At 40.7% G+C, this 13,030-nt stretch overlaps 3 gene segments (V, D, J or C); 2 read left to right on the top strand and 1 right to left on the bottom strand.

The window, feature by feature from the left end:
• The window catches only part of LOC102076541 (Ig kappa chain V-V region MOPC 21-like), an 811,057-nt gene that overhangs the window by 538,421 nt on the left and 259,606 nt on the right, over positions 1-13,030 (top strand).
• The window catches only part of LOC102076925 (Ig kappa-b4 chain C region-like), a 489,463-nt gene that overhangs the window by 302,116 nt on the left and 174,317 nt on the right, over positions 1-13,030 (top strand).
• LOC109196602 (Ig kappa chain V region 3381-like) lies at positions 7,616-8,101 on the bottom strand. The segment is given in 2 exon segments: positions 7,616-7,938; positions 8,046-8,101. Coding segments are annotated over 2 exon segments (375 nt in total).

Here is a 13,030-nt window from a genome sequence, read left to right as displayed (position 1 = left end):
GATTTGTTGATTTTCTGTGAAATAATAATAGTTAAGAAATCAAAGTGATCAAATAGGAGAAAGTGAACTAAAATAATTAAAGAAAAAAACTAAACAGTGGATTAGCGTTAAAGTAATGATAAATAAATTGATAAAATTAACAGTGAGATTTAAAGGTGACCAAGTACTCAAGGATGAATGGAGAATTTGATTGCTGACTGTATGAGAGCTGTTGGGGTGAAAGGAAAATGAGGTTGGAGGAGTGAGTTAACAGGTTAATGTGTGGGTGTGAAACAATGGGGTAAAAGAAAAGAGAAAGAAAGAAAATAATGAAAACAAAGAAAAATAAAAAGTGTGGAAGTGTGAGTGGGAAATTGTCTCCAACTGGGGAAAGCAGTGACACTACAGGTCACCTTCTTCCCCTGTTGGACACAAAAGAAAACATAATTTGGAGTATTGTGGGTGAAAATAATTAACAACAACATCAAGACGATTTTTTTTTTTTGTGTGTGTGTGTTTGCGGTTAAGAACAAATAAAATTTCATTTTCGGGGTTTAAAGTCAGCAGAGTTCAAAACAAAATAAGTGGAGATGTGTTGCTTTAGGAGTGATGAAAACATGTGCGCTCACAGTGAATAATGAAAGTCTCTCAGTCTGTCGATTACAGGTGGGGAACGGACCTGGATCAATTCTCCATGGGCAGCAGTCGGAGGAAAATTATAGGTTAAGATCATTAGAAATTAAAAACAAAAACATAGAAACGCCCAGCCAGAAGTTTTGGCTGAATTGTTTTGCAGCTTCCCGTCCTCATCCTGAACAAGCAAGCTCCAAGGAAGCTAATCTCTCCCTGAAGACACAGAGTGCAGTTCCAGAAGCACAAGCATGAACATCAACAGTGGACAGCAGTCCAAGAGACAATACCAGAGACCTGAACAGAGAGGTCCAGCAGCACTATGGGCAAATGGCATCAGAAAGAGAAGATCCGTCATCTTGATTGGATGAATGGAGATGCGTTTCCAGCAAGCTGCAACTTCACTGTGTGTGAAGGACCTTTGAGAAGATTGTTGGAGTTTGACACTTGCCGTGTTTGGAGCAAGATGGCAATGAAAGAGACAGTGGGAGCAAACACGGGACAAAGCTGAAGAGAACTGACTGCGATTGGACGGCAAAGTGGGAGAGGAGACCGGAGAGAGAGGACCAGAGTGAAAGAAGAGGAATGCTGTTTTAGTGTGGGGAATTAAATTGGGTTAAGGAATCTGGGGAGACAAACGACTGCCTTGAAGTGGAGGATTGACAAAGTGTCCAGACCACCACAAAAGGGGGAGGAAGACAAGCACTGAGGTATGCGAGAGTACTGTTAGAGAAAATGGAAAGACAACACCACACATGCACATGACATGCACTACAGAGAATACAAAATCATACATAAAGTGTTACAGATCAACAGAGGATATTTGTAGAAGGGGTTAATAACACACAGCGTGGTTGCCAATGGTAACCTGCAAGCATTTGGGGTTTAGCTTTGCCTGACTATGATAGAGATTTTCATTTAGATGTTTCTGAAACAAAATTTGGAGTGAACAGAGTTTTGTTTCAGAAAAAAGGGGGAAGGTACATAAATGGACACACAGAAATAGAAAATGTATTAACCTGACTAACACACACACACACACACACACACACACACGCAATGAAGCTCATTAGGATCAAACACAATTTTAAGTAGGAAATACTGATACCATCATCCTGTCTGGTTTATTGAGTGGGTTGAGAAGTGATACATAGATGACTGAATTAGTATTATTTTGGGGAACATGATAACAGGGGTGAACAGAATCCTGCAGCCAGAGTTTAAATGAATAAAATTAGCAGATTTTTTGTTTTTTGTTTTGTTTTTGTTTCTGATGTATGGGGAAGGTTGTACCATGGCACCAAGTTTTAGATTTGGTGTGTTTTCACCCATTAGAAAAATAATATTCTGGGACAAGTCCTAAGACCGGGCTTCTGTATTTTTATTTAATTTTGTTTTTCATTTTGATCTGTTATTTTTATTTTGTTTTTGGACAGTGCACTGGGAGTTTTGTTTGATAGTTTTGTTTGACAGTTTTGTTTGTTATTTTTATTTTATTTTTGTTTTGAACAAGTGCACTGACTTGTGTTTGTGAATTTCTTTTCTTTAAGCAGATCTGCACGTCGGGAATTAAAAGCACTATACAACATGTCGAGAAAACCGTTGCAAGTGAGTTTCTCCAAAATTATAATGGGCTCAGGAGAACGTCACTTATTTGGGACAATTAGAAAATGAGAGTCCCTGCCCAAAAAGGATTCAGCGAGGAAATCCAGTCTAAATTCTTCTTTTTGGAATGACGTCATTTTGCTGTGGGTGGAAATTAATATGCGACATAGTTTCCACTATCAGCAAAGAATCACGGAATGAATGAATGAATGAATGAATGAATGAATGAACGAGAAAAAACTGACTGACTGGTAAAAGCTGACAAAAGCTGACAAGACTTGACCACTACTCAAGGTTAACCTCCACCTAGACAGGACGAAAGGGTGGATGAAGTTATGTGTGTTTCTTTTTACAGGAGCAGGAAGATGACAGCAGCATCTTAGGCTGTGGACTGATTTAACTCTTAAATGTCACTTTCTGTGTTTATGAATCTATCAGGGGTGTGTTATTCATGGGCTTGTGCACAGCGTTAACATTTACATTTCTTTTCTACAGCAGAGAGTTAATCATGTGTTTGATTATGTGAGTTACAGCAGGACACACTAATGGTTAATGTTCTTTCTACTACAGGATTACTGGGTTTATAAGTGGAGGGAACTGTGTTTACAAGCTATATGTTGATTATGCTATCACACTGTGTTTTTGGGAAAATGTTGACTATTACAGGGGAGAAGTGAAAATAGTGTGAGAAACATCCTGTGTTGAAATCAGTGTCATTCCTATTACAGCAGGATTAACTTTATGACCTTTTTACAGCACCTCTGGAACCTGTCGACCTGCGCCTGACCACCAGGATTGTTCATCTGTGTTGTTAATGTTTGTTTTTCTAAGAGTGCATGTAGAGGATTCAGCAGAAAACAGACAAGTGACATGAGAAAACAAATAAGAGATGCAGTGTTTATGGAATAGTTGAATGTGGGCTCATTAGCTGGCCACTATTGAGCTCATAGTGATAAAATGAGTGGAGTGACATTGCGTAAGGAAAGTCACCGATTAAATTGTGAATTAAATTGGGATGATATATGATTTGGGACAAATTATGGTAATAATAGTGATTTAATGATTTGAGAAAATCTGCACATGATACTTGTCTTTTATGCTGAATACTTTATTATTTTTATGATCTATAGTTGGTTGAAAATGTGAAGTTTGATTTAACAGATTTGTCTTCCAGGATACAGGCTCCAGGTGGAGCTGGGAGTTAGACAAGCTAAACATTTATTTGCTGACTCATGTTTCTACACAGGGTTACAGGTTGGAGTATGGCTGCTCCAACTGGGAAACCCTGGAGATTGTTTTAGGGAGACTGTGCAACATTCTATGTCTCATTGGGGAGTTGACACATGGTGAAGCCATGTGTCGAGAGGAGTGTTATTTTAATTTGCAGATGTCGCGAGGTGCCATGACGAGAAGGAGTGACTGAGGAGATCGTCTACAAGATGGGAGCTGAGGCCAGGAGAGAGTTTTCAGGAGGATCAGAGATCACCTTCAGCACAGCAGACCTCGCGCAGGAGATCGTCATGAGGAGACTCTGCACAGCAAAATTTTAAATAAAATGAAAGAGTGTCGACGTTGACGTTGAGGAAGACAACTAAGGTGTACGACGTGCTCTGCCTTAAAATCTTCAGCAGCGTTGGAACGTGAGAATCGAGGGATGGAGAGAGCGTGCCAAGCTCCAAGAGTGACAGCGCAGAGGAAGTCCAGCGATGGAATTGTGATTCTGTGAACAGCACAAATGATTTGATGCTCTGCAGAGAAGCCTTCTGTGTGGGAAAAGATTGAATTGCCCAGAGACAGACCCGAATCCACTCTGGCGACTCCACCATCACAGGCCACGGCGAAGCGAACCAAATGTAGGGAAACAGGTAAATCAGATGAGTGTTTTGATTATTATGGCGGTATAGATTTGGACCACGTTAAAGGGTCCACAGCTTTGTATACACATTCGACCTTTGTGCTGTCATTAAATGTAAAGGTTTAAACAGTTCATGGCGGGGATATGATGTCTGGGTAGGTTACAATCCAATGGTAGATATAGAGTGTAATAATCAGAAACTTGGGTTTCAGCGGGACTTCTCAGCTGAGCAGAACCCGTTGACCCTCTCACTGAATGGTTGGCGTGACACTGTGTGGCCCGCTCGATCCATGGTGTACTTATTCATAGGAGTAGACGTCTCAGGGAAGGACCCATACGGTCTGGTTAAATTAACTTTAGAGATTTTGCACCTGATGTGGCTGAAATAATTAACACCTCCCCCACCATTGTCACTTTCAGAATCGGGCCCACAAATACTTGAGGTAGATTATACGAGACTCAAACCTAAACAGTTCATTTCAATGGCCACTGGCTACTGTGAAAGCAAATCTGTGGCCAGACTGGCTCATCCAAAATGCTAGAGAACAGAATGTTTCAGATTGTGTGGCGTGCGCAGCTGCCCGCCCACATCTTTTCACAAAACCAGCTCCTCTACATCCTGAAGACCAGTGGGGATTTGAGTGCATGCTCAGACTCACTAGAGAAGTGGTTTCTGAAGGTAGTTGTACTACATTAGCAAGTTTGTTTCCACCAATAGGTAATGATACTGTACTTGGTCTTTTCACACTGAGAAGAGCCAACTACACATGTTTTAACTTTACTGTATCTTTCCCTGACAGACATGAGCATGAGGTCGGGGAGATTATCGCTGATTGGTGCACTGTGACGTACCTGACCAGAGGAAAGTTATCAAGAGACACCGGCACTGAAATAGGCCTGTGGGCACGTGCTGGTTTGTATTATTATTATGGTGGGTACAGATTGTATGTTAGAATTCCTAGTGGGACTTTTGGTCTCTGTGCCATGGTACGTTTAGGTGCACCTCTTGTTTTAGTAGGTGAAAAGGGGGTGCGGCTGGCTAAGCCCGGCACCGCTCAACTGACAGTCACGCGCAGACGTCATGTGTTGGCCAAACGGTCATCAGGATCGTTTGACCTTACAATAGGATCACTAACATACAGAGATGCTATTGGGGTTCCTAGGGGTGTGCCTAAATGAATTTAAGTTAGTAGACCAAATTGCTGAAGGATTTGAAAAGCTTCCCATAATTTCTGCATTCTTTCCAGTAACTCCAAATAAGAATGTGGATCGTATCAATTATGTGCACTATAATGTAATGAGACTGGCGAACTTTACCAGGGATGCAGTTGAAGGGCCTGCTGACCAGTTGGGTCCAACATCTTTAATGGCAGTACAAAATCGGATCGCGTTAGATATGTAGTTGGGGGAAAAAGGGGGCGTTTGCGCGATGTTTGGGGATATGTATTGTACTTTTATTTTATTTTAAATAACACAGCTCTAGGCAGCTCTGTGACCCGAATTCTGGAAGACCTAAAGACGTCGTCCACCACAATATATGAGCATTCAGGAGTGGATAACCTGCTGGAAGCATGGATGACCTCTGTCTTTGGGCAATGGAAAGGTTTCATGATGTCAATTATGGTTTCTTTGTCTGTTTTTACTACAATATTAGCGACATGTGGGTGTTGGTGTGTGCCTTGTATCAGAGCCTTGTTCGTAAGACTCATCAATCGTGCAGTGGGAGAATCTGATACAAAGGCAGACACCAGGATTCCACTTTTGGGAAATGGGGAGTCACAATATGAAAACATTATGGTGAAAGATTTAGTGTAGTTTTATCTGCCATAGGGCAGATAAAAAGGGGGATTTGTAGGAATGTTTAGCTTATTTTAGAGGTTAGATATGTAGGAATGTTTAGTTTGTTTTAGAGTTTAGAAATGTGTTAAGATAGAATGTAGAATTATGGTAGAGACACTGACACTGCCCTGGATATAAATAAAGGCCTGACTGTGTCATGAACTTAGGAGTAGATCTTAGGAGACCCTCCCCAGTTGAACTGTGAAAGTAAAACAAAGGAGTTTATGCTGAGTGGAAATTCCCCAGAGGATACCTGTGTGGGGGTCTCAACATTTAACTTGGTAACTGTGGTCTGGAGGGGAGATGGTATTTATGGCCCCTAGGAAGAGACACACACCCACAGTGTTTTAACTGTTACACTCACACATCCACATGCACACTTACTCACGTGCACGCACATACCAGGTATGCACACACACTCACGAGCACTCACATAGACACGCGGGTACGCACACACACAGGCACTCACGTGCTCGTGCATAGACACAGACACAGTTTGCAGCACACATGGGGATTTATGATGGGGTCGCTCCTATAAAGCTGGGTGGAACTAACAAGGGGGTGAAGATTGTTTCAGAGGGACACCGGCCTCGTCTTCCCTTCTAGAAGTGCATGCTTAAATGAAGATGAATAAAGATGAATAAAGATTTTGTAAAAATAATTACTGAGTTCCGGTGCCGTTTCTGGATCCCTCGACGAATAAAGAACCGGGGTAAGAACTGATTTCGTAACAGTGTACAGCAATGTGAGTGTTCTGAAGCTCTTCATGTTTCTTTAAGAATATTTCAATCATTCTGGACTCTTGAGGATACAAAACAAGTTCATGCTTGATGATAAAAACAACACATTCTAGAGTCTCATACTTCTGCCTCTAGTTTCCTGTGATGGGTAGAGAACATCTCTCTGCATGTTCACGCCTTCAGTGGAAGCAGGGTGGACATTCAGAGGACCAGCATTTAGAGCTGGGCGAGTCTCCTCAAGCCAGACTTCCTGTATTGGGGCCGACTGGTCGAATCTACATTGTAATGCAGCACGAGCGATGAGCCGTCATTGCAAGGGGACAATGCAACTGAAAATAAACTGGATCATAACCTTCATATTAATCAATATTCATGAGGTTCTTTGCACTGACTGTTTAAAGGTTCAATATTAGTGTTTAAAGGGTGTAATATGAGGCTAATCATGTGGATACTTTCAGCTGGACTGTGATCTATAAAGAAATCTTTTTTTTTTCCTTTTTAGGACAAATATAAAACCTTACAGTCAATATGGACAAGAAATCAAAAAAAAAAAAAAAATGTGTGACACTGTGTCCTGACTGAAAACTGAAAGGTTCGACTGTTTGTATTTTTGTTATCTGTATTGTTTGTATCTGTGTGTCCGTGTATAAGGTTTACAAGTTTAGACAGTAAACAATATGTTCAATAATTATTAAAGATACAGGAGGAAACTTTAGCTTCTTTATGATTCTGGTTGACACTGAGATTTTCTTTTCCATAAATATAAATATTATAAAAGGACATTTTGAGCGTCGTCTTATGTTTTTGTGTTGCTGACTGTGAAGGATTCTGATGCTGATCTTTGTCTTCATGTGTCTGTGTGTGTGTCCTCAGTGAACTGTATCAGTCTCTGCAGTATCTTCCAGCTGCAGCAGTCAGTTCAGTTTCTGTTCAGTCTGACTGAGGGAGGTTTTTGTACGACTGTTTTTCACTGTGTGAACACAAGCTGACTGTTGATGTTGTGATAACTCTGACAGTAATAAACTGCTGCATCTTCAGCCTGGACTCCACTGATGGTCAGAGTGAAGTCAGAGTTTGATCCACTGCCTGTAAAACGATCTGGAATCCCTGATTCTCGACTGCTAGCAGAGTAAATGAGCAGTTTAGGTAGTCCTCCATCTTTCTGTTGGTACCAGGCTAAACGGTTAGAGTTATAAACATTCTGACTGGTCGTACACTTGATGCTGACAGTTCCTCCCGCAGCAGAGCTCACTGCTCCAGGCTGAGTCACTGTGATCTGTCCTCTGGACTCTGAGGATACAGAGACAAAAACATAAAGCAGCTTCATGGTTTTGTGGGCTTCATTTCAGAGGGACAGATGTTGATAGAGGAGAGGAGTTTGATTCTCTGGACTTTACCTGTGAAGCAGCAGCAGAGGAGAGTCCAGATGAGGACGCAGATCAAAGTCATGTTTTTGATGAGGAGGATTTCTGTGGCTTCTGTTGTGATGAAGGACAGCTGTCAGTCATCCAGTGTTCAACTCTCAGGACTATAAACTCTCCCAGAGCACTGGAGCATGGTGCTGCTGATGCAAAGTGCCTCTCTATGGAAATGCTCAGACTTTAGCTGTTTATCAATGGATCAAAAGGTATGTTTGAAATTTATTCTGTGTATGATGACTGTATGCAACATTTGACTGCTCTTGTTTATGTCATGTCCTCAAAGCAAATCGCTTATTTCCCCTAATTATCAGTGAAATGAAATAGAATGCATAATCTTTCTGTCTATATAAAATATGATTTATATTTATTAATTATATTTAATAATCTATTTCAAATTTGTTGATTCCAACTTTTTTGCCTGGTAACAAAATTCTAAAACCACTGACACTGGTATAATGTTTAGAATCAGAAATCACTTACCGCTGTGGTTGAAGACTCTAACTTCTGTTTAGAAATTGTTCATTTATTTTTCTGTACTTTTTTCAAAACTAAAAAAAAAATATTCTAAAATCTACTCTACACACACAGTGAGGCCATTGTAATGGGAGACGTTAAACAGATAGTGAGACTCCTTCTCCCTATCAGGGATATAAATCCTTGGGTGACTGCTAAGCAGAAAACAAGGTCATAATTCTCTCTGTGAGGGAGAACGTATAACCCCCCCGTGAGAGGGGCCAACATGTAAGAGTTCTTTGTTTGGGAGGGTAAATAAGAGTTCAGGGCGGTGTCCATCCTCAGATGGTGTTTGATCTGAACATTTTCTCCACTGCAGTATTTTTCTTTTTCTTTAATAAACCTCACTTCAAAAGACACGCTCACCTGGTAGTTGCAGTTTTATTTAAGATTTTCCACAATGATCTTTTTCTATAACTCCATGTATTTCAGTGTAATATAAGTTTTGTGTGTTTTCAGTTGAGGGTAATACTGTAATTAAGATTAAGAGGAACTTCTTCTTTTACACTTGATGGTGGAAATACCTGATGGCAGTGTAAGATCTATTAAAGATTATTTGATAATGTATATTGTGTATTTATGATTTAATAATTTTTACACTAAAGACAGTATATAGGTTGTGTTGTGGTTGACTGGGTGAGTGAGTTGTTGAATTGTCTAGTTTTTATTATTCTGTGTAGTTTGTTTTTCATTTCTATTTGTTAGTTTGAGTTTTTTTCTTTCTATTTTATTTTAGTGGCTTGTGTGGATTTTTTCCTACTTTTTTTCAATGTCATTGTATTTTGTTTATTTATTTATTTCGTTATTGATTTATTCTTTATCTACAGTCATTTGTTTCTAGGAAACATGCATCGTTTTTCATTATAGGATCAGATTTTTGATTGGATGTTACCGGTCATGTGACCATTCACAGTTGATTAGTGTTTAGTGTTTCATTGAGTGATAAAGAGCATGTGTGCTTGAAACATCACTAGTTGCAAGAAATACGTAAACTGGAGTTCTGTAGGGTGGGAATCGTGAATTCTTATTTCTTTGTCTCATGTTTCTGGCTCTACACCTTCCCCACAGGATGAGGAGGATGTGCTTAGATTTCTTTTTGTGCTCCATTGGTCTTTCTCCTTTTATATCATGGAGGATGAGATCAGCTTTGCTGGAAATTGTAGCTCAACCTTTGCTTTTTTCTGTATCTATAATATTATACAGCCATACACAGGATACTGTCACAGTCCAGGTGAGCTGCTGGAAAATTCCACTGAGTCCATTTTCTCCTGTGCCTGCCCCAGGGCGGAGCTGTCATCACCTCAGCAATCTGATCAGGATATTTAAGTCCAGTGTTGCCATCTCTTCACCACCAGTTCGTCAACTTACTCACATTGGTAACAGGCTCTCATGTTTTTTTCTCAAATCTATGTACTTACCATGTTTTTTTTGTGCTACAGTTCTTTCGTAATGGCACGGCTCCACTCTTCGGTTCAGCTCCTCACTTGGACACCCAGACATACTCACTGCCATTAATGCTCCTGTCATGGCCGGGTGGCCAACACAGGAGAGTGGACTCAGTTGCAGACAGCACTCGGAGGCACAGGAAATGTGTAGAAGTGAACTTTATTACAGAAAGTCAGGGGTGTCAAACAGTGAAAGCAAAAGCAATAAATGCTTAGCAAGTAAACCATAAACTAAAGGCGAGCGACCCAAAAACAGGCTCTATATTACAGCTCAAAATAATACTATGATCTAATATGAACTATGATGCACTGGACAGTTGCACGGTACCAGAGCATAACTAAAAGAATTCTATGACACGCTATGAATAATCCTATGAGACACTTCTAGCAGTACTATGAGTCACACAAAATCACAACATTGAGCTAGAGCTTTGAGCTAGAATGTCACCTTCCTGTCGTGTTTACAAATAAAAAAACTCATAAATATTGTGTTTTACATCCAATTACCTCAAGGCCTTATGACATCCTCCACACTATGCGTGTCAACATATAAGAGTGATGAGCACCTCTTTCGTTGAATTTTGAGTGTTTTAATCCACTTTGTTGCATCTGTGGTGTTCCCGGTCACAAGTGACTGCCATAGAAAATGAATGGGAATCCACCCCCCACCCACCCCTTTGGCATCTGACCCACTGAATGACCACTAAATGTTTCTTATGTTAATTTAAGATCTGTTAAAACTGACTGGTCAATTGTGACTGGAACACTAAAGTAAGGGGGGTGGGGGTGCACACAACAGGAGGGTTAACAGGACAGTGATGGAGTCCTATGAGGGAGCCTTGGGGCTGTTGAGGACAAGGGCTGGGAAACCTGGCACCAGTTAACATCCAGTGTAGGAACCTTGAAGCAGGAGGCAAGGGGTAGTTACGAGGTGGGGATCTCAGAGTCATTGTAATGAGGGAAACAGGACTTAACAGGGATTCCAGATGCAGATCCGGAGAGAGAGTAGCAATTTACAGTCTTGCTTATCGCAGGTGGAGGTGAAGCGTAGAGAGGAAAGACTCACTCTGAATGAAAAGTCAGAAGGTGGTTTATTTACCTGGGACACCTACTTTCACCTGGACCATCTTCCCCCTCTATGCTTCGCCTCCGCCTGTCGAAAGTAACATTCTCTGTTTGCAAATGTAACCCACACACAGGATCTGCGTCCTGAACCAGATGCATTACCACCTGGTACGGCAACAGCACCGCTTACAACCGCAAAGCTCTCCAGAGAGTAGTGCGGTGCTCTGAACGGATAATTGGAGGTGAGCTTCCCTCCCTCCAGGACATTTACAGGAAGTGGTGCCTGAGGATCATCCTCAGGGGAGGATCATCAAGGACTCCAGTCACCCCAGCCATAAACTGTTCAGACTACTTCCATCAGGAAGGAGGTTCTGCAGCATCCGGTCCGGTACCAGCAGACTGAGAGACAGCTTTTTCCATCAGGCCATCAGACTGCTGAACACGTCATAGACACCTCACCCTCACTACTGGAACTTCAACATTATGCACTCCATACTGTACATTAATGCCACTGTTTTGCACATGTCAACTACCATCCTCTGTATATTTCATATATTTATTTTATTGTTTACTCTATTTAATTTGTAAAATATGTATATATACACACACACACACACACACACACGTAGAAAAACATATTTAGTATACACATCCAGTAATGCATATACTCTTATACATTGTACATATATTTATTACTCTCAGATTTAGCCATTCTTATATTTCCTTGTTTACGTTATTGTATTTTTTGCACAACTCTGTTGCTTGTGAAGCCCGCACACAAGAATTTCACTCTCATGTACTGTACCAGTGTACCTGCACATGTGATGTGACAATAAAAGTGATTTGATTTGATTTGATTTGAATTGTAACTAACACGTTGTTTCCTTGTTTCAGTGACTTTGAGTTTCACGATTCCTCCCTATCTCGCTCATCCCCATTTCCCAGGTTCCTGCTCTGGACATTACCCAGTGTTGGGTTCCCAACTCATATCCACAACAGCCCCAAGGCTCCCTCATGGACTCCCTCACTGACCACTTAATGATTGATGTGCACCTCGTTCTCTCAGTAGTGTTTTTAGAGTAACTCATGTGGCATTTCATAGTAAGGCTCCGCTTATGTAATTTCTCAGGTTGTGTTTGTGTTGTGCTTGTGTTACTTTTCTAGGATCCAGCAGATCTGAGTCTAACGTTCGTTCATAGTATGTCTAAGAGGCACTGAGTACATGGCTGTTATTTGCTTCTGGCCTTTCCTTAGCGCATTGTGAAGTGCATCAACCTGTTGATCTAGTATTTGAAGTTATAGCCTAAGTCAGTCATACCTGCATTTATGTTATTACCACGAGTTAGTAAATCACGCTTAGCATCACTTTAATTTAAGTGTCACCCTGACATTCCTGGTATACTCTGTAAATAAAGTTTTGAAATTTTTGTATTCACTTTTGAGTGGTGTCTGCACCTGAGTCCCTTCACCTGTGTTGCCCTGCCGGCTGTGACACCCTGACTTTGGCACAAGTCATCTCTTTTTATGTGACATCCCCTTGCGATTAATACATGAACAGGATCGCCTTTCATGTCTCACTGATTAGGCTTAATTGGTTTGATGTGTGAAGGCTTGCAGTGACGAAATAATAACTCCCCTCAAATGATAAAGCAAAAGCAACGAGCCTTTTTTGAAAATGTAAGGAGTAGAAAGTAAAAAGTAGGAAAAAAAAGTAAAGTATGCAGCTCAAGCCCTTGCAACTGTTACAGTATATTAAAATTAGTCTTAGAGAGCTTTAAAGCATAATTTTTATTTTTTATGACAATTTTAATATTTATTATTCTTCTGTTATATGATGGAAGGTCACTCAGTGACTGGTGGAGCAGAAAAAACACCTGACAGAAACTTCTTAACGGAGACAAACAACTTGTGGTTCCTGTCCTCTAATCTGATTGGTGT

This window comes from Oreochromis niloticus, linkage group LG22 (genome assembly GCF_001858045.2).
Source record: "Oreochromis niloticus isolate F11D_XX linkage group LG22, O_niloticus_UMD_NMBU, whole genome shotgun sequence".
Classification (NCBI taxonomy): Eukaryota; Metazoa; Chordata; class Actinopteri; order Cichliformes; family Cichlidae; genus Oreochromis; species Oreochromis niloticus.
The sequence above is the reverse complement of the archived record's forward strand: the minus strand, read 5'-3'. Positions and strand labels throughout refer to the sequence as shown.